The 21,816-nt window shown below is 54.5% G+C and overlaps 2 protein-coding genes across 4 annotated transcripts in view; one reads left to right on the top strand and one right to left on the bottom strand.

The window, feature by feature from the left end:
• RSPH14 (radial spoke head 14 homolog) overlaps positions 1–21,816 on the top strand; it is a 76,788-nt gene that overhangs the window by 7,068 nt on the left and 47,904 nt on the right. For both annotated transcript variants that reach the window (XM_019710337.3, XM_074321412.2), the window contains one exon: positions 2,390–2,508. In XM_019710337.3, coding sequence (XP_019565896.2) covers positions 2,390–2,508 — 119 coding nt within the window. The remainder of the gene's footprint in view (positions 1–2,389; positions 2,509–21,816) is intronic.
• The window catches only part of GNAZ (G protein subunit alpha z), a 50,248-nt gene continuing 38,885 nt past the window's right edge, over positions 10,454–21,816 (bottom strand). For both annotated transcript variants that reach the window (XM_074321015.2, XM_088800898.1), the window contains exon 3: positions 10,454–12,303. In XM_074321015.2, the coding sequence (XP_074177116.1) occupies positions 11,959–12,303 (345 nt within the window). In that variant the 3' untranslated portion in view covers positions 10,454–11,958. The remainder of the gene's footprint in view (positions 12,304–21,816) is intronic.

The following is a 21,816-nucleotide window of genomic DNA, read 5'->3' on the forward strand; positions in this document are numbered from 1 at the left end:
GCTGCCTCCCTCTTCCCGGAGACGGCCTCTGAACTCACACGTTCGCCTGCTCAGGCCATCTCCAGATAGCACCTCGGCTCCCAGTCTCCTTCTCCTCCCAGCTCCCCGATTTCTCTCTGGGTTCTAACTTCGAGTCCCTGGCAGGGGACGTGGCCAGCCCGATCACATGTGGAGCGTAGCTGCTGTGGATGGGCTGCGTGTGACGAGGTAGTGCCACAGGAAGACTCGAAAGGGAGTCTCTCTAAAAAAAAGTGAGATGATTGTAAAAGTCTCTAGAAAATTTTTGTATGCAGATTCATTCATTAGTCTTTGAATCCTTGCTCCACTTTAAAGAAACGAAAGCTGCAAATTCACACACACCAAGAAGGGCAGACTGGTGCAGGGGATGGAGTGGTGGGTGTGGCCACAAGCCCTGGGGATGAGGGGGGTTCCGCCCTTTCCTGCTCTGTGTCCTGGCAAGGCTCTTGGTGGAGTCTCACTGTGCCCAATAGGGGCCAGAGGAACAAAGCGTCTCTCATTCTTCCTGCTCCTCTTTTCTCTTTCTGGACCTGATCTAGATGAAGGGTGACAGACGCTGAGAGAAATGCTTGAACTTGGTGATTAGAAGGAAACTACCAGCTTAGTGAGGGTGACGGTGGGTTTGTTTAGCAGCACTAGGAAGTCGGGGCAGGGGGAGGAGGGCTCCTGTCTGTGGCCACGTTATCAGGACGTGGCTGAAGAAACTGTCACTGACCAAGGACCTATGTATCCTGGTGACTCACTCCTGTGTTCTCTGCCAACCCTCGTACTGACCTGAGTGAGGCCTCTCAGGTGCCCAGGGTCCAGGAGTCCAAAACTCCGGCTGCCACATTGGACAAAGGGCCAGAACTAACCAGGGACAACTTCTGAAGTTTGCCCAGGTCCAGCGGTGATCATATAACTAACGCCAGTAGCTCTCAGAGCCCATCAAGCTCTAAGCAACTAACTGCGATGGGCAGGGGGATGAGGGTGGAAGCCTGGGGCTTGGTATCTTGTCGCCTTGAGACATTAGTGCATATGACAGCCCCCACACATGAGGGCCTCCCAGGTGGCCTGGCCCCCCCTGCCCCCTCTTGATCTCCTGCTGGTGAGTGGGGCAGATGCCCTGATGGCAAACAGCAGATTTACAAAGCAGGAATGACACGGAGGGGGCAACTGGGCGCTGACTAAAGAGGCTCAGACCCCTCAGGCCATGTGGGCAGGGAAGGCCCCACAACGTGGGTGTCCCACTGTGATTTTCCTCTCCAAGAACGACTCAGAACTCGCCATGGGGCTAAGTCCCGGCCAACACAGCAGAAACACAGTTGGTTGAGCACTTCTTGTGCGTTGTGCACACAACACACTGAATTCTCACTTATTCCTGACCCCAGCCTTGAGTCATGTGACCAAGAAAGTCCTCTTGACAGATGACATTTGGTCCAGCCATTAGCTGATTAATCGAAAGAAATGGTTAAAAAGCCGGGAATCAAAGACATTGTATGTTCCCTTGAAACAGTTCATTTTAACCCCAAACAGAAATGACTAGGCACTCATCAATCCCTGTGTGCCACCCAGGCCTTTTTTCCTGCCTATGGGCCCATTGGTTGTTGTTTCCCATCATTTTTTTGCTTAAACCACACCTGTAACATCATCTAATTTGCAGCTTTGGTTTCTTTTCACGTAGAGCAAGAACTCAGACATTAATGAAGTAATCTGCATGCAAAAATCTTCTATAGTCTTTTTCAATCATCACTTTTCTTAGAGACTCGCTTTTGAGTCTTCCCAAAGCATTCAACTTGGTTTTCATAAGGAAATGAAAAAAAAACCTCTTCTTTCCTCTAATTGGCTTACCTAATATTTCATTAACTTACATAATTATAACAACAAGCATAATAGGCATACATAGGTTTGGAGGCCAGCAGTTGGCTGCCAGTAAGCTGGCAACTCGGCTGGGAGAAGAGGGAGGGGCAGTGAGTGGCTCACTGTCCTGGGGCATCAGTGCTGGTCAGGTGGAGACAGGTGGTCAGTTCAAGGGAGTTTGGCTACGAGCTTCTGCTGCCTCAGTCCCATTTTACAGATGATAGGACTGAGGCTCAGAGGAGTGAAAGGAAGGATCCAGGGCACAAAGAACTCAAATCAGAGTCCTAGCTAGGAAGGGCAGAGCTGTGACTCTTTCTACCACCACACCAGCCACTCTGCTCTCGTGGCCTGGACGGATTCCAAAACATGTGGTTCACCTCTGGCCTTTGTCTTCTCTTAGGTAGCCGGAGGGATGTGGTCTGCACCAGCCAGCCCGGGTAGGGGGTGAGGGTGGGCAACGGACTCTCAGTTCTTCCTGGGTCCTCTCCGGGCTTGGTTTTAGTTGTGTCTAAATCTGACTTCTCTTCCCCAGAGAAGGCTTTTTGAAGCATGACATCATCGTTGCTCTGTCCTTCCTGCTGAACGACCCCCAGACAGCCTGTCGGGAGAACCTGCACTTGGCACTCAAGCACCTGGCTCAGCTGCCTTCAGGTAGGCTCGCAGTGGGCACTTGGGCGGCCCCTTCGTCTCCTCTCCAGGTCAGGTGTGTACTGCGTGCAGATCACAGTCTAGAGCACATTTTTTAAAAAGTTATGCTTTAATTAAGGTACAACATACGTGTAAAAAGGCACCAATCATATATGAACATTCGATTAAGTTGTACTAAGTGAACATGCAGCAGAACCATTACCCAGATCAAGACATGTAGGGCGGCAGGTCAGCTTAGTTGGTTAGAGTGCAGCGCTCTTAACAATAAGGCTGCCGGTTCGACCCCCACATGGGCCACTGTGAGCTGTGCCTCCACAACTACATTGAAACAGCTACTTGACTTGGAGCTGATGGGCCCTGGAAAAACACACTTAAATAAATAAAAAGTTTTTGTTTTTTAAAAAAAGGACATATGTAGAATATCCCCAGCTCTCCAGACTTCTCACATGCCTCATACCAGTTACCACCCATCACCCAAAGGTAAACAGTATCTTTGATTTATAAAACCATAGATTAGTTTATGCCTCTTTTTAAACTTCACGTAAGTGGAAACATACGAGGTCTGACAATTAAGTTCGTGAACTTGTTGCATCACTGTTTCTAAGCTTTTTTGATGTCAGAGGGATTATTCATCATGAATTTGTACCAACTGTATAGTTAATCAAGTTTACTATTTAGAAGTGCTGAAAAGGCTGCGTGAAAACGTTAGATGGAAATGACCTGAACTTTTCACCAATTCATGGCTCTTGCATCACGACAATGCACCATCTCACACGGCACTGTCTGTGAGGGAGTTTTTAGCCAGTGAACAAATAACTGTATTGGAACACCCTCCCTACTCACCTGATCAGGCCCCCAATGACTTCTTTCTTTACCTGAAGATAAAGAAAATATTGAAGACATTTTGATGACATCCAGGTCATCAAAGGTAATATGACGACAGCTCTGATGGCTATTCCAGAAAAAGAGTTCCAAAATTGCTTTGAAGGGTGGACTAGGCACTAGCATCAGTGCATAGCTTCCCAAAGGGAGTACTTCGAAGGTGACTGTAGTGATATTCAGCAGTGAGGTATGTAGCACTTTTTCTAGGATGAGTTCGCAAACTTAATTGTCTGACCTCGTACAGCATGTAATATTTTGTTTCTAGCTTCTTTTGTTCAACATTTTGTCTCTGAGATCCACGTGTGTTTACATATTACTGACTTCTGCTGATTTGCACTGGAGTGTGGTATTCACATTATATGAGTATACTATATATATACTCACATTACTTATATCCACTAAGTAATAGAGTTTATTATCCACTGTCGCCGATAGACATTCCAATTGTTTCTAGTGTATGGCTACCAAGAATAGAGTGGCTATAAACATTCTTACAAGTGTCTTTGGACATTGTATACCTTTATTTTGAGATATACCTAGGAGGAGAATTGCTGGGCATAAGACAAGTTTATGTCCAGCTTTAGAAGGTACTACAAATGATTTTGGAAAATAGTTATACCAATGTACACTCCCACCAGTCGTGGATGAGCGTTCCAGGCACTCTACGTCCTCACCCACACTTGATCTTGCCTGTCTTTTTATTTTAGTTATTTTGGTAAGTGAGTTGTTTTTAATTTGTGTTTCCCTGGTTATTGTAATCCTGTAAATGGCGTCTTTTGTGAGGTGCCCTAGCGCCGTTTTCTAAGGATTGGAAAGTCCTTCCCTACAGGTCCTCCACCCTGTCTCACTGTACCCTCCCACCCCAGCCCAATGAGATGAAGCGTCCAGGATACCAGCCACCGGCTGACTGCAGCTGGAGGGTTGAGATTTGTGTCAGATTGGCATTGCGCTGTCACACGATGCCATGGGCATTTTAAAGGAGGAGCACATTCGAAGAGACATGATACCAAGCCCTAAAGGGGGTGCCTTAAGGCAGACAGACAGGCTTTGTGGCCCAGTAGTCAGACAGACCTGGGTTCTCTCTGCCCTGCCTCTTGTTCCCTGAGTGCCCCTAGACAGGTTATTTCATGATCTCTAAAATAAGGCTGATAGTACCTGCCTCAAGGCCTGAAGCGAGGGTCAAGTGAGAAGACATTCACCAAGCATGTAGAACAGCATTCCCCCCCCCCCCCGCCTCCACAGTGTGCTTGCTGTAAACATTCATGGCCAGGTGTGAGCACTCCCCAAATTAAGGTCCCAGAGAGAAATGATGACAAGGACAGGACCAGGTGCAGAGAGGCAGGTCGAAGGAGCAGAGCCCTGGGGAGTGGGTGCCGGGTGTTGGGGAACATGCTAGGCCGGACAGCAGGATTCCCTGGTGGCTTTTAAAAAGCCCACCCTATCCCTGGCTGGCAGAATCATCTCTGGGGCTCTGGGGGTGGGCCCTGCACATACCTTTCTCAAACGACCCTCGGCTGATTCTCCTGTGTGGCCATGGCTGAGAGACACTGGGGAAACAGGATGTCTGTGGAGGACCAGAGCTCAGCACCGAGCCCTGTGCTCACCACGCAGGCACCTTTCAAGGATTCAGAGAAGTAGAGAGATGACAATCGTGAACATCAGCTACCACCACCCAGCTTTGCTAAATCTTAACATTCGACCATATTTCACATGTGCTTGAGATTCTTGTTTAAAAACGTCATACAGCCCAAGCCCCCTGGGAACCTCCTGCACCCAGCACCCTTTCTCCTGTCCTCCCTGGAGCCACCAATAATTTGGTGACTCTATCCCCAATGCCTGTCTATATTTTACCACAGATATAATTAGATATAGATCTTTCCTTGCGTGTTTTCAAACTCTGTGTAAATGGATCTTGCTCACTGTGTGTCTTTGCTCTTTTAAAAAAATGGGATGTTATAATTCTGAGATTGACCCATGTCGTGTCATGGGCTCTGGTGCATTGTGATAACTGCGGCATGCCCTTCCACATGATACAGTCGCCCCTGCCGGCTGACGGGCATGGCGGTTGTTTCTGCTCCTGCGCATTTCTGCTCTGGTTTTCCTGGAGTCCCTCCAGGGCCTCCACTGGAGGAGGGCGTCATGGGGCACGGAGCCTGCCGGCCTTCAGCTTGGTCCAATATCGCACTTGCTTCCCGAGCCACCCAGCTGCGTCCTGTCCAGCAACCTGGCTGTGAGCTGTGCTGAGTCACTGCTGTGTGTCTTTGTTGTCGTCTGTGACTGGGACAGGGGACAGCTTTCCTCTGCCCAGCGCCGCCTCAGCCTCCTGTCCCGCCCAGTGCGTCCTGGGGGTCTGAGTCCGTTCTCTTGAGTTGCTTTCTGCCATTTCTTGTTGATTTGAGGGTGTTTCATTTATTCTGCGTTCCAACACTTGGTTGGTTACACACATTGGCGATACCATTTCCTGGGCTGGTATGTGTGGCTTTTCACTGTTTTATTTGTTTACTCATCTATCTGTCCAGCTATTTTTCATTTGAATATAGTCAGTTTCACCAATGTGTGTGTGTGTGTGTGTGTGTGTGTGTTGGGGGGTGCTGTTTAAGAGAATTTGGTGTTGTATCATGAAGATATTCTGCCATATTTTTTCTAAAAGTATAAGAGTTTTGCATTTCACATTTAGCTTGTGATGGTCCCTGGAGCAGGTTTTTGTTTTGAGGTCTTCTTGTCCAGCCCTTGCCAGGCCAACCCTGTCTTAATTATAAAAACTCTATGGTAACCTGGGGTCTGGTGGACAGGTCCCACTCCCTCCATTTCCTCCCTGCAAAATTTCCTGGAATCTACAAGCTCTGGGTGCATCATAGAACAGGGGGGCGATGGTTCTGCCAAGCTTCTTTTAGGGCCCCTGTGGTGAGCCTCAGCCTTCATCACAGGATTTCCTGGGCACTGCTCATTGTCTCTGATATGCCCAGAAGGGAGGCCTGAGACACTCTGGTGAGGGACATGTGGCAGTGTGTGTGGGGGAGGTGAAGAGGGATAGCTGGAGGGAGGGAGGGAGACATGCAGTGTGGTGGGCGCCCCAGGAGGTCTGTCTGGCGGGGGGCTCTGAGTGCCGTGGATTCTGTGTTGGCCTGTGTGGCTGTGTCGTTAGGGGTGTTCTTACTGGGTCTCGGGTGGGGGGGGTAAGGGCATCTGTTTCAGTGACTCCACTCTTATCAGCGTGTGACTTTGGGCAGTAGCAAAGCCTGTCCGAGTCTGAGTTTCATCACCGAGCATGGGTAGCAACAGGTCAGTAGCCTGGGCGCCTGTGTGGCTTTGCTGGATAGTCTACATTCGGGGCTTGGCCAGTTCTCGTACTGGTGGTCATTAGTATGGGTTTGCTATCCATTGTGACACCAAAAGTCGCCCTCTGAACCTGGTGGAGTGCTTGGCATGTGGTTGGCGCTCAGCAAACATTGGTTGTTTATGCCATATTTTAAAAGATCACTTGTCAATTGTTTTCTTGCTGCAATTTCACTCACTCACTCACTCACTCACTCACTCACTCACTCACTCACTCACTCACTCACTTCGTTTGTTTGACAAATTGTTGGGGTATCCTGGTGGGGAACTGAGGTCTTCCCTCCCAGTCTTGGTTCCCGGACGGCTCTGCCTTGCTATGTGGTTCCCCCGAATAACCAGCAGGTGGTGCCCCAGGACTGACGTCGGCCTGACCGCTCGGCTGTGATCTCAAGCCCCAGGGTGGTGCTGCGTCCGGAAGGAGTAGCCAGGATTGCAAAGACAAATGCCACGCAGAGGCTGCCAGCCCAGGCTCTCTGTTAGCCGGGCCCTGACTGCCCACCTGTGATTCTGGTGGAAGTTGTCTCCTCGCCTGCTTCTGCTTACCCCATCTGGAACAGGTCTCATTTTGGGGGCAGGTGTTCAGTCCCGATGCTGACATTGAGGATTCTCCTGTAACTGGATTTTGGGTTGTAGCTGAACAGCCCGGAGTCCCCGGAAGTGTCCTTCTACCAGCCCCCCTGTCTATGGTCCAGGCCCCCTTGGGCCCTCTCTCTGATGGTGGCCTCAGTCCTGGGAGTCTGGCCCTGCCCTTGTGCTGGTCTCTGAGCCACTGGCTTCAGCTGCAGGACGTTGTAGGGACACTTGTGTTCAGCCTGGGCTTGAGGGTGATGTGGGGGTGGAGGCAGGTGCCCTCCCCACCCAGAGGAGAGAACCAGCCAGGGATGGAGGAAGGGAGGCAGAGAACATACCAGGAGACCATACGTATGCTTGGGCCTCCTGTGGAGACTGGCTCCTTGGCCTCAGAAAGGAGCAGGCTGGGCTAGGAAGGGACTGTGCGCCACAGGGGGAGATGTCTGGATGCAGGTCTGATTCTGGTAGTTTTGAGGTGCATGGAGGCACCCCTGGAATTATATACCATCCGGAATATAGACAAATTGTGTTGGCTGTGTCCGGGGAAAGCTGAAGTCATAGCGGTAGCGAAAGTCTAGGTTGAGTGGTGGAGAAGCAAAACGGGGTGCCCTCCCTTTCTGCAGTGCAGAGTTCCGGCCGGTGAGGTGGCCCAGAGCAATTTCCTCACCCGTCCTGCTCCTCCTGGCCCTGACACCTCAGGGTGGAGGGACGGGGCTGGCTGCCCCAGAGGGTGGGCCTTTCCTTCTCATTTGCCTCAGGGCTGGGGCCACCAAGGCCTGGCACAGCCTCAGTCTGACTGTCTTTGATGGGCAGTGCCCCCTTCCTGGACTTAGCAAAGTCCCAGCCTGCCGCCCCTACTAGATGCTTCCTCTCCCCTCAGCCTCCTCAGCCACCTTCCCCTCCCGTCACCAGCCAGGAGAGCCTTCCCGTATCTGGCCCAGTCAAGCCTGGCCACGGTCCCAGCACCTCTCCACATGTTCTGTCTCAGGGCAGGCGGCCTTTCTCAGCCTTCTCCACATGTTTTCACAATATTCCCAGGCGATTTGACAGCCTGTTACATATGGAATTACCAAAGGGGTCAGGTCCTCTAGGGATACGTGCTTGGCAGAACCAGGTGGCACCTGGTCTAGGACCTACTCAGCCCTGAAGCCCCTCAGCCGCTTCGTCTTGGTGAGGCCAGCCTGCCAGGGTGTCGTCCAGCCTCGCCGCGGCCCCTCGTCCTCATGGTGCAGAGCAGCCCTCTTTGTGGCTGTGCCAGTTGGACCCACACCTTGTGCCCTCCCTGTTGTCCTCAATGGCCAGGACCTCATGTGGGCTACGGGGAGTGTGGACAGATGGAGCGCAGCCCCTGGGGACCCAGGCCCTGTCGGGTCACTCTTTATACCCAGTGATGCTAGGAAGTCATTCTCTCTCACCGTCTCTGCTTTCTCTTCTGTAAAATAGAATCAATATTCTCGGCTTCCCAGTACTGGGAGGGGCCCTGTGTGCAGCGCAGTTATCACAGAGGGGAGCTGAGGTTAACATGGCACTATCATTTCCCCATTGCGTCATCTTGGGTGGCTGCATGGGCCACGGGGGAGGTGGGCACCCCTGAAGCCCACAACTCCTCAGTGTGTCCTGGGAAAGAAAGTTGGGCCCTCATGGTGGGACCTGGGAGGGGTTAGTTGCCTGCAGAGGGTGGGGCTGGACCAGCTCCCCCTGCACAGGGAAGTGCCTCTCCCCTTCAGTGTCCTGCCACCAACTCTAGCCTCCTCTTACTCTCCCCTCTGCTAGTCCTTGATCTCATTTCCCTCCTGAACCATCAGCTCAGCTGGGCACTGTTCGGGCACAGTGGGTCGGGTAGTCCAGACACCCCTTCCCGCCTTGCCCTGGCACGGGTGCGCTAAGAGGTGGCGTGCAGGAGGGAGGGGACTTCCAATGCCCAGAGACCTGCGCCCTGAGGGACCGAGGGTTCTTGGACTGAGGATGGGGAAGGGCCGGTTGTGGCGGGCTTGTGAGAGGAAGGGTGGGTGCAGAGCAAGAGTGCAGTGCAGGGCGCAGGGCAGCCTCCTCCCATCCTCGACCACAGCAGGAGAGAAGGCAGAATACTCTCATTTCCCTCTAGCTATTCATTTTTAGGTTAAAGATGCTCACAGCAAGATTACTGCTTTGTTCACATTAAAAGCGCAAAATAAGTCTCAATGATTATAAGTCACACGTTATTTCCTCTTATACAAAAGCCCCCTTGGTTTTTTGCTGTTTGGTGACATGGGAAGGTGTGAAGGGAATCTCCAAGTGGGCTCAGGGGTGGGGGTAGGAGAATATCAGCTTCGTGTGTATATCTGAAGGCCGAGTATCTGCGTGTGTGCACACGTGTGCACGTCTGTCTGCCTCCCCTCGTCCAGGGCTTTGTGTGGGTACTGGATTTGAGGCGGTGGTACAGGGTGGCTATGTGCTCCCCGTGGGCTCCTGTCCCTTCTGTCCAGGCAGAGCACTTGGGGGCAGAGCCAGGCGAGGACCCAGGCCTCAGGGGGAACCGGCCCCCACTGTTCCTCCAGAGAAGAACATTTCCACCGCTCTCTGCCCTTGACGTTGGGCCCCTTTCTTCATCTGTAAAATAAGACAAACTGCCTTGGTAGTGAGTGTTAAAATAATTTGTAAGGAGCCTGGTGCAGGGTGAATGAACTTCCTTGACTTCTAATTAGCGCTTTCCGTCACATGGAGAAGCCTCTAACCAGTCAGCAAACGGTGGGCCAGGGGGTCCCCTCCTCCCCACACTTTATAGGGCCCACCCTACACTGTTGAGGGTTGTTGGCACCCTCCAGGCTCTCTGCATACTGCTTCTGCTCTGTGGGGATGAATCTGACCCTGCCAGAGGGGTCTCTAGGATGGCAGTGCAGCCTGGGCAGGGGCTTGGGGATAGCAGGAGGGGCAAGAGCCATCATCACCCCCAAACCTCAGCTCCTCGGGACACAGGGGCCTGGCAGGGCTCCCCTCTTCTGCAGCGTCTTTCCTATCGAGGTTGTTTGTTCTTGACGTTCATTTCAAGATGATTTTACCTAAATGTGTGTGGGGGGCGGGTGGCATAGAAAAAGGAACCTCAGGGTGGAAGGTGCCCCTGGCTGCCCCCTCCCCCCAGATATGAGCCCTGCATGCACACAGCACGCCGGGACAAGGCTCGGCTCATTCAGGATATTTTATTTTCTTAAAGTAAACAATCTTTGACTTTCATACCATATCAGCTCCTCTGTACGTCTCTTAAAGTCCTTGGCTGTGATTCTGCGCCCTGACCTTGGACACACGGGTACCGAACAAAGGCAGAGAGAGAAGATTTGGCAAGGGCTCTGGCGGTGCCTTCCCTCTCGGCAGCGGCAGGGTTTCATATTTACACGCGGTCCTCGGCCAAGGTCCTTTCTTGGTGGCAGGTGCCACAGGCCCTGGGGCAGGAGCTTGGGGTCCCAGCAGGGCCTCCCTCAGGCTGCAATGTTGGCTGAGCCTTCACAGGAGTCGCAGCCGCTCTCAGCTCATCTCAGGAGCAGGGTATGCAGGGGGGCCCGCCTCTCGCCTCCCCTTCCTCCACTTGCAAAGCCACACATAAATTACTCTTTAAATACCAAGACATTTAGCTATTGTTCATTCGCTCCTAGGTGAAGAGCCTTCTTTAAATACATCACATTTATTTTCTGAAATAAAAACGAAGCAGAAACTGCACCAGTAACGAGAGGACGCTGCACAGGCGTATGTACAACGCTGCCCCGAGAGGCGTCGCTCGGGAGCAAGGGACAGACTCGTCCAGATAACAACTGTTACACTCAGCAAGCCAGACACAAAAAGGACCACCTGAAAAAAAATAGGTTTTGAAAATCTGCATTTTAAAAAAGAATCCTCAACTGCATTTGAAATTGTCTGTATTTGTTTTTCGGCGAAAACACCACAAGAGGTTTGGCCAAAAAAAAGGATGTCAGAGAAGAAAAACCAGGTTTGATTTATAAAACATCAGACGAGTAGAAGAAAAGCTGGAACCCAGCTGGCCTAGTTGGAAATGAATTGTGCCACTCATGTTATTGTGTGGATTTTTGCTGCATATTTTGAAGCTGTTTAAAAAGAGCTGTGAGTGGCTGGAGGTCTGGTTCGTGCTGTCATCTGGCCTCACACCCTGGTTCGAGAACGAGGAACGTGGTACCGAGTAGGCCAGAGGTGGGCGTGTCCAGCAGGGAAGGCGTGTGGACCCTCTAGCACTTTCTCCTGGTCAGTGGCGAGAGCTCCCTAGTCCGGGGCGGGGGCAGAGCTGGCCTCCTCCAGGTGGCCCGGCCACCTCGCCACGTAGTCCCACTCAGGCCCCCATGCATAGTGGGCCGGACTCGGGAAGGCAGAGTGAAGGGACAGGAAGGGCTTGTAGGGAACTTGGTGATAGCCCCTCAAGTCTTAGAGAGACCTCTACACTTTGGGGAACTTTGCTGTCTCCAGACCGTGTGTGCGCGCGTGTGTGTCTACCTACTTAGCAGTCTATCCAGATATATTTATGTTGCTGGAAACGTGGGGGCCAATGAGGTGGAGGGGCGGCGGGGACACATTCTTCAGGCCCCGTTTTCTGCCCCTGGGCCGGGTCTCCCTAGCACGAGCTGGGTTGGGGTGTGACACCCTGGGGGGGGGGGTTGCCACAGGCAAACGGGCTGGCCCAGCCCCTCAGCAAAGGCCTATGTACTTGAGATTGTTCTGTATGATGACATCTGTCACCGCGTCAAACACAAACTGGATGTTACTGGTGTCAGTGGCACAGGTGAAGTGGGAGTAGATCTCCTTGGTCTCCTTGTTGCGGTTCAGGTCCTCGAACTGCCGCTGGATGTAGACGGCGGCCTCCTCGTAGGTGTTCTGGCCCTTGTACTCGGGGAAGCAGACGGTGAGCGGGATGCGTCTGATCTTCTCTGCCAGCAGGTCCTTCTTGTTCAGGAAGAGGATGAGCGAGGTGTTGATGAACCAGTTGTTGTTGCAGATGGAGTCAAAGAGGCGCAGGCTCTCTGCCATTCGACTCTACGGGGAGGAACGTGCTGGTGTTAGTCGGGGCGCGCAGCTGGGGACGGCCCTAGACCCGAAGCCCCCTTGGCAGGGTCTCCCGCACTGGCCTCCACAATAGCCTCCCTGTTTTGTTGGGACATCCTTCCTCCACCACATCAAGTCTGTCTTCACCCGCCTCCCACAGGCTCTGGAGCCCACGGAGTGGCCAGCACCACGCTTCACGCCAAGTCTGGCACGTGTAACAGGCTCTGCTACCCCGCTGGCCCCTCCTCTGGACACCAGTGGCGACAAGTGGCTTTGGGGCTGCACCTGGCCTCCCGCAGCCCCGTGGCCTGGGGCACCTTCAACCTCACACCCTGAGGGCCCAGCCTGCCCCACCTGCCCATGTAAGCTCACGTCTCCAACGGGAGATACTGTCATCACACCTCCCTCAACATGAGCATGGCAGCCTTCTGCCCGGCAGCCCGCTGAGCCTTGATCCTGACACATGTGGTACCTCAGCTGGAGCCTGTGAGGGTAGGGCCTGTATTCCCAACACTAAAGGCTCCAGTTTAGAGCTGAGGAAGGCTCAGGCCCCTCTATCCCTGCTGGGCCTCTACCTGCCCAGGACACATCCTGTGGCCTCACTGCCTGGTACAGAAAATTCAAGGGTGGTGGCCTAGGGGGTGCAGTGACCACAGATCATGGCACCTGCCTTTCTTTACCACCCCGATTTCTGAGGACCTTGAATGTGCTGTAGTGACTGTGGGCTTCTAAGGAACATAATGTGTTTGCCTGACTCCAAAACCCACTGTTTCCACACAGAACTGAGAGTTTTACCGTTTCCCCAAAAATAAGACCTAGCCGGACAATCAGCTCTAATGCATCTTTTGGAGCAAAAATTAATATAAGACCCGGTATTATATTATATACTATACTATACTGTAAAGACCCGGTCTTATAGTAAAATAAGACCTGGCATTATTATATAATATTATATATTATTATATTCTACCCGGTCTTATAGTAAAACCAGGTGTTATATTAATTTTTGCTCCAAAAGACGTATTACAGCTGATTGTCTGGCTAGGTTTAATTTTCGAGGAAACACGGTAACTGCTAAAAGGAACGTTTACTGCTGATGAATTATGCTGGTGGAAGCTGCCCCTTGTTTTACAATAAAATGAATAAACTGAGTGTCCAAAGTCTGGAACCAGTTTAGTTTAGATCTGAGTCTTTGTATTTAAGGACTTTTTTGACCAGATTATACCAGGGTAACAACCATGGAAACTGCCGCTGGCGCTGAGAATACAGACACAGGGCGCCCGCTTGTCTGATCCTGACATCTTCCTATTCCCATTGTACAGATGAAGAAACTGAGGCTGAGAGAGGCAGGAAATGTGCTCCAAGTCCCACAGCCAGGAGCCCCAGGATCACTGTATCTACAGGGTAGACAAGCGGTGCTGTTGGGCCCAAGGGAAGTCACGCCAGGGTGGGGGTGCCACGCTGAAACCCTGCTCTCCCAGAGAGACTGACTGACTGAGGTTCAGGCCTGACAGCATCAGTGCTGAGAAGAAACCCGGCTGAATGGGTGGGGGATGCCCAGAGGCACCGTCATTACCGCCCCCCCCCCACACCCTGATCACGGAGAAGGTGCCTGGAGACCTTATGCTCCACCATGTTTTTCAAAACCAATGTTGTGCCTTTAGCACAAGCTCAGGAATAACAGAAGCTCCAAAAAGTGAGGAGTCTCAGGTCTTGGGGTTGGGGGGGTGAACCTTCCTTCAGAGAGAAACAAGATGCAAGAGCCCCATTCCCAGCAGTGTCTGGAGGAGCCACACGTTCCCAAATGCTAGTGCTAAGTGGTAGACTAGGACTGTCACGTTCTCCTGGGGAGTAATTAGCGTTAATGGATTCCTGGAAGCCACATGGTACAGACTAACAGAGCTGTCATTTCTCTTACGAATGATGTCATAATTAGGGACTGTGCTTCTGACCCCCAATTTTGCATCGGATGAATAATAGATGTGGCCATTAGCATGCATTCATTAATTCATTGAGCAAATACTTACTGAGCACACCCTGAGGGTCAGTGACAGGTCTCAGCTCTTTGGCAGGTAAAGGAGCCCCAGAAACCAGTCAGAGCGCCTTCCCCCCCAAGGATGAAAGGGGGTGGTCTGGTCACCAGCAGGTGGCACCCAGCCAGCCAGTGGCTAGGTATGGAGCTAAGGTTCAAGGGTGGGAGGGCAAGCCCAGAGTGGGGGCCAGTGAGAGGGTCAGAACACGGTTAGGGTCCTGGCATGGGTATCTGGTTGGGGGCCAGGGCCCGCCTCCTTGAGCCCTACTGGTCAGCTGGCGTGAGAGCTGGGTGGCTCTTGTACCCATCCCAGCCCCTTGGGTGGACAGTCCCTGAAATCTGGGATGGGCCTCCTCCACACGCTGAGACAGTGCATGCGTACAGGCCAGCAGTCACACAGGGGGCTTGGCTGGTTGGTCCTCCGTGGGGTATGTGTGTGTGGGAAAAGGTCAGCTGCCAGGTCCTGAGTGGAGTGGCCCCTACACCCCGGACAGCCGACCCACCCTCCTGCACAGCACCTACCTCAGGCCGACCTGAGACTCCGCGGACCAGCCCCCATGAATCCTGACACACTGAGAGCCCTTCTGCCCCATGGACACCCGTTGGCAGACACTTTGGAGCTGGACATCGGACTCTCACGCTCTTTAGCTGGAAATTCCTGGAACTCAGGCACGTGCGTCCCGACGTAGCTGCGAGGGCAGCCATGTCCTGGGCCTCAGTCACTCCTAGGATCACTGTAGCTGGCCTCGTCACGACCTGCTGTCACCTTCACCTCAGGTCCTGCTCCTGGGGCTCCTCTGGTTTTGCAGGCATTTGGGGCCGTTTCCCAGTTGCCTTTTTTCCTTGGGACAATCCACGGGGAACCACACTGGCTATCATTCAGGCACCCAGGAAGCGATGGGCATCAGAGAATAACCAGAAAACCTCTATCTGTGTAGACGCCCTGCCCCCATGGGGGTGGGCGGGGCGGGCCGGTGCCCACGGTGCCACTACCACTGCAGTGTGTGCTCCTACAGCCCGAGTGCTGCCAGGTGGGCAGAGCAGCGTCCTGACGTCTCGAATCACAAATCATTGAAAAAGGAGTGTGCTATTTTGGGCTGTAACTCTGGAAACCATGTGAAGCGCGTGCACTAGTGTGAGTATGGGAGGAGGGAGCCCCAAAAGCTGGCGCAACCCCACCGTCCTCCAGGGTTCCCCCAGGCAGCAGCAACACAGCCGTGAGCCTCCCCTCCTCCCACCTCTCCATGTTCTCGCCCTCCATGGCCTCGCCCAAGGCCCCTTCATCCTGGAGCCCCCCCGACTTCTCCTCCTGCCCCGGCACCCCACGCATCTTCCTGTGGCACACCTCTGGCTGTGCCCCCTGCACCAGGATACAGTCCCGATCTCTGTACGGCCTTTGGGGCCTCTTCTAGCACATCCTGGCCCTTGCTTGGGTATGCGTGGCCGGGGTGCCAGCTGTGGCCCCATTCTTCTCCCCGACCCCAACCCGGCCACCCAGTTCTCCTCTGACTGTCCACTTGGTGTCATGGGCCAGAGCTGCTGCCGAGGGTCCTGCAGGTGGTAAGGCAGGGCTAGGCATCCTCGTGTGGTCCAGCTGGACCCGTGTAGCGAGCAAAGCCAGGGGCAGCTTTGAAGCCCTTGTGGCACGTCACCCCCATCCTGCCGCCACTTCCATCAGCCCAAACACCATCTCCTCACACCGAGAGTCAGAGGAGCCACCTCTGCCACCCAACACCACACTGCAAGGTGGGGGCCTACCCACATTAACCCCAATGACACAGAGTCGGAGGCCTGGATGTCCAGCTACGAGGGCTCAACAAAGAACCACACGTTCTCTTCAGCAAGAAGCCGTCCTTGGCATTTCTCTCTCCAGCTGAAATGGAGCAGAAGCCTCGGATGCTTCTCCCAGGAGGAAACGCATTTACTGGCAGTTGCCTGAGAGCCAGCCAGGGCTCTGATGCCCACCCAGCTCTTTCCAGGGCCTGCTCACCAGGGAGATGGCACCTTCTAGGAGTCTGGGGTTTGTCTGAACATTCATTTATATAAACAACATGAAGGGCACGATTCCTTTCAGAAGACTGCAATGGTGGGAATCTCAGTGCTCGGCGGTGAAAAGCCAGTGATTGTAACAGCAGGTCAGACACTGGGAGGCAGTGGGTGGCTGGGCAGTCCCCAGGGTGGTACAAGTCATTTCTTTGACCATTTGCAAAAAAGACAGCTTCTGTGTGGTCAGGTCCAAATATACTCAACACCACTGAACGGACCCCAGGGTGGCATGTGGGTATCACCTGCTTGGGTTGTGGCTGCACCTGATGACCTGTCCTTAAGGGGCTTCCAACTTGCTGGCCTGAGTGGAGTCTTTGCTCAATGCTGAACTCAGTGGCAAAGGCCTTCATCCCATGCATGGCTGCCACGTGAGAGCACCTGTGAAGGCCTGGTCCAGACTGGCTCCTAGAATGACATCCTGGGAGTAGGGTGAGCTGAGGTGTGAATGTTAGTGAGGGGGCCTTCACCCCTCGGTCCTGACTTGCTATGAAGGCTTTCCTGCTGTCACGAAAGTGCTGATAACCCCGGTTATGAGCACAGGGTCTGGGGCCAGAGGCCTGGGGTTCCCTCTCACTACCAGGGCTCGCTACACCTTGAACAGGTTGTTTCTCCTCGCTGGGCCTGTTTTCTCACCTGTAAACTGGGGGTGGTTGTGGCATTCGATACCAGGACTGCTGTGAGGAGGAATGAAGGTGTTGATATGAGAACCTGGATTTGCTGGGCCTTGTTCTGCAGCTCCGCTACTGCCCCAGTGGGCGCTCTCCTGTGCCACTCATGGCCCCTTGCCTTGGCACTGGATTGTCTCTCGTCTTTCATCGGAAGATCTGCCTCCCTCCACCCCCAGCACCGAGCTGCTGTGCGATTCGGCTGAGGCAGCTCTGGGAACGGAAGAGACGGCTGGACTCTACAGACTGGGTTTCAGCGAGCACTCGCCGAGCTCCAGGGACCAGTGACACCTCCCAAGACTGCTTAGCCGGGAGATCTGATACCCGCCTGGGCCTTCCCCATTTGCCACCTGGACTGTGTGACACACTATGTCAGAACCTTCTGGCTCTGAACCCTCTCCACTTGCTGTTAGGCCAGCCTCTTCCCAGCATCCCCACCCATAAAATGGGGTCCATTAAACATACCTCCCTCATGAGGCGGGTGAGGGCTAAAATGGGACATGCATGGCACCAGCTGCTGTAGCAGCCATCACGGGTATGACTGAGCTAAATGGGGGGGGGGGGGTTCCTGAAGCAGGGGGCATTTCACCTGGGCCTTGTGGAGGATAGGGCTCTGAAAGGAAGAGGGAGGGGAAGGACATGGCCCTGAGGTCAGGAGCTGCCAAGTGGCCAGGCTGCAAGGGGTGGAGAAGACTCAGCAGGGACAGACCGGGAGGCTACCTGGCCCTGGGACTGTTTCCTCATCTATAGGATGAGTTCTTGGTTCTGCTACAGCCTGGAAAGCCCAGTCCGCCTGTTGTTTGCTCATGGGAATCATGAATTCAGCTTCTCACATTGCAAATATTGCTGGGAAGCTGAGCTGTGGATATGAATGAGCTCCATTCACCAGGGACGGAGCCATCCCTGTGGCTGCCCATTCTGCCTCTGAGCCACAAGACCTGCCTGGGGAATAGAGTGCCAGGCTCCAAGGGCACCAAGGGCAGTGCCCTGGCTGGACGAGCCAAGGAGGTTCCATGCGAGGCTGGACGTGAAGCTGGCACCCTTGAAATGACAGCCAAGCCTCTGGCCCCTCTGGGCTCCGTGGTAGAAAGCTTGGGGGCACTAAGGTGGGAGCTGCCTGCCACCTGGCAAGGTGTGGCTCAATGGCTGTAGGGCCACTGCTGGTACAGTGAGTAGCACGCCCTCGTCAGCAGTTGGCTGTCCATCTTCAGTGTGGTGCTAGTGCCCCTGCCCGCCCCTTCATCGCTGGTGAGGGCCTATTCTCTGGGCCTGGTGGGTGAGAGGAACCTTGCGACCTCCCTGGTCCATGCTGAGCCCTGCCAAGGGGGAGTCTGGGCCTGGACAACCTGAGTTCTCCAGTTGGGGGAGGGCAAGTGGGCCCCATTTGTTAAACCCGTGCCCTGAGGTCCCAGCGGGTGTATGGCTGGGTAGAGTTGGGGGGAGGCCTGTTAGAATCATCTGCAGCTATGGAACCGCTGGCTTGTACCTCCAGAGTAAAACCACTTCCAGGATGGCATCAGGCACTCAGGGAAACGGCTTATGCTTTGTCCCCAAAGAAGTGGGGGACAAGTCATTCAGGATGAGCGAGGGGTGTGTTTCTCCTCACCACAAAGCTACAGAGAAGCCTAGGAAAGCCTGCGGGTGCTCAGGTGGCCCTGCTGGGTGGCCACAGGAGGTAGGCAGAGGCTGCACTCAGGGTGCCCCTGGCCCTGGGCTCCGAAGCGAAGTCTCCCAACTGGGCTGAGACTGGGCTCGCAGTCCTGTGCTTCCACAGCCCGTCCGTCTGCTGAGGGGCCTCATCTTCCCGGAGTTCATTTCCCTTTTGGAGTCATAGCTTGTCTCAGCAGGTGCAAAATCCTGACCTGTGTCTTTTCTCAGGCCGAGGGGTACAGGACAGGAGGGCCCCTTTGGGAACAGGGTAGACTCCTACTAGCTGTGTTTTGAAGGGCTGACGAGCTGTCCCCAAGGGAAGGCTAGGGGAGGCGGTGGCCACTGGGAGCCTGGGCAGGCAGGACTGGGACATGGGAGCACTGGACGAGGGAAAAGTGCTGCCGAAAGCTGGGGACAGGGTGAGATCTGGGGGTGAGAAGGGTGCTGGGACCAGCAGAGCCTCATCTGGGCACAAGGCCCCGTGCTACTGTCACAAAGATGCCATTTAGTCAACATCAGGATGCGCTGCTCTCCTTCCAGAGAAGTTACAGCTGCAGCTGTCCCACGCGGCCTTCCTGGTCAGGGTGAACTCATGCGAGACGAGCATGGCCAGGTCAGCTCAGCAAGCTGCGTGTTAGAATTTGCTGCTGTCAGAATATTCTTTTCTCTCCTTGCTCACGTGTCCCACATGAGTACGGTGTCCCATGGAGCAGGAGTTCCTTCTAGCTGGAGATCGGGACACCCAGCCATAGTCCCCCCTGCTTTCTGATGAGCTAACCCAGCTCTTAAGTCCTCACCACGGTCGCTATCCTCACATGAATAGGGTCGCTATTCCGTGCTTCAGTATTTGGCACTGGCAGATCTTTCTGGATTCGCCCAGCCAGGCACCCGCTCGGGTCACTCTGTACAGGTTCCAGCTGCACTAAGCTCCCCTCAGCATTCACAGTCCTGACCCCCACATGCGTTATTTGTTGGCCCAGTGCTTCCTCGTCCCCCCCCCCCCCCCCCGCCCCAGCCGGAAGTGGCCCATCCTCACAGGAGGGGAGCCTTTCCGCCGCAGCTGTCCTGTTGCCCAGCCGTCTCCTCCTCTGGCAGCCAGCGCCTCCTTCCCTGACTCCAGACCCACCGCTGTGTGCTGGCTGTGGTAGTCTAGTCTCCTGGCTGCACACCACCTGTCCCCTGCACCGCTGGCCACATACCGTGTGGAGGCATTTCCACTGACTGGGACCCTGGACCTGCCGGTATCTCAGGCTACTGCCTGATGGGTCAAAGGGCAAAGGACCTGGTGTGTATGTGGGGGCAAGGAAGCTGAGGGATACCCAGGCAGGGCCTGGGACTGTGGCAGCTGGGGGAGCAGGAGAGGGGCCCTTTGGAAAGCAGAAATGCAGCCAAGTGCCATCCTTTATGGTATAGAAGTGAGCCTCAGGGAGATGGGGTGAAGAGGGGGAGCCTTGGGCGCTGGTGTCCTGGCCAGCCTAGTGCTCTGTGCCAATGCCAGGAGCAATGCCTGTCGTTTCCTGGGTGCCACAGGCGGGGATTCCATTGTGTTGTGGGTAGGACTAAACGCCTAAGGACATGACCCTGGGCCCCAGAGCCAGGTGATATCCTGTGGCTTCTTTGGTGCCGTGATTGCAGTCTATGGTTGCAAACAGGAGAGCTTGGATTTCAGACACCCCACCCCAGGGGATGTGGGACTGCAGGGACCACGGTGTCAGGCCCTTGGGTAGGTCAGGGTGGAGTGAGGTGGGGACGCCTGACTACCTTGCGTTTATGCAGCAGCACACTGCTGGCCCCGCGGGGCGCCACACTTCATTTTGCCACCAAACTGCACTGTGACCCTAGGCCTGTCACGTCCTCTCTTGAACCAGTTTCCAGGGGATCCCGGAGCAGTTTGATGTGTTGTGTGGCTGCATGGCCAGCACACTCCTGCTGTCCTGACACTGCGCTCTGAGGCATCCTTTGCCGTTTACCTCTTCTAAGAAACCTCTCCTGACGGCTTCCTCCCATTCTCAGGGCCCCACCACACCCCACACAGATGCTGGGGCAGCAGCTGTGCCTTGTCCCAAGGCGTGAGATTTCCTGGGTCTCTCTCGGCAACTGGGCTGTGCCTGCCTCTCTTGCCCGGCTGGGGCTGGAGATTGTGGCTGCCAGTCTGTTTTTGAGCCTGAGGGGGAGGCCAGTATGTACCCTCCCCTGTCCACAGGGAGCTCATGATGCACATGGGGGCTGACAACAGGAGATAGCGATGGGCAGACAGACAAAACCAACGTAGCCAGGCGGTAAGGCTACTCCTTCTCGGCAGCGGCCCCACGAGGGAGCAGGTGGTAGAGTCTGAGTCATCCCTACTCGCCTGCAGGGACGGGGCCTGGGAGCTTGGGCCTCCCCAGGCAGCTCCAGCTCCTGGCAGTCGCCTGCTAGAATCCGTCTCCACGCCCCCAACCTGACCCAAGGAATCTCATCTCCTCATTGAAGTGTCTCCCAAGGGCAGGGCCTGTGTGCTTGGCGTAGGCAGCACCTGGGTGGAGTTACCATAACCCCATGTGGGTAAGAGGGCAGATGTGGTTGCTGTCAGTCACCATGGTGGGTCTCTGAGCTACCCTCTGTGCAGGCGGGCTCAGGAGCATGGCAGCCCCTCAGGTGCTTCCCACTGCTGAACTGCTGAGTCTGTGACAGTAGCTGCGACCCAGGGTGGCTGTTCCCTTCCCTCTGCTGAGCTCAGTACCCAGACACTCGGCAGACTCTCGCTACCATTTCCATGACAACCAGGAGGAAGCCTCTGCCCCCAGAGCCTCACACACCAACACAGACCGATGGCTGGAGGAAGCTGCCAGTCCTTGAGCCTGGCCAGGTGACCCTCCACAGCGGCACACAGGCCTGGCCCTGGCCAGCTGGTTTGACAAACGTCATCCATCACTGTCTACTTGTTTGGGGGAGGGGCTCTGGGAGTGTGAGGGACCCCGTTCTCCCTGAGGGACAGGATAGTGGAAAGGCCCTTGAGGTGACCTGCTCCTTGCTAGAGGAGACCTCCGGGTGGGTGGGAGGTGAGAAGCTGGCGTTGTTACTGAAGGAGCACTGGGTGGTATCTCGCCCATGTCCCCCCATGGCCATTAG

This window comes from Rhinolophus sinicus, chromosome 9 (genome assembly GCF_057876585.1).
Source record: "Rhinolophus sinicus isolate RSI-liver-muscle chromosome 9, RSI-T2T, whole genome shotgun sequence".
NCBI classification, from domain to species: domain Eukaryota; kingdom Metazoa; phylum Chordata; class Mammalia; order Chiroptera; family Rhinolophidae; genus Rhinolophus; species Rhinolophus sinicus.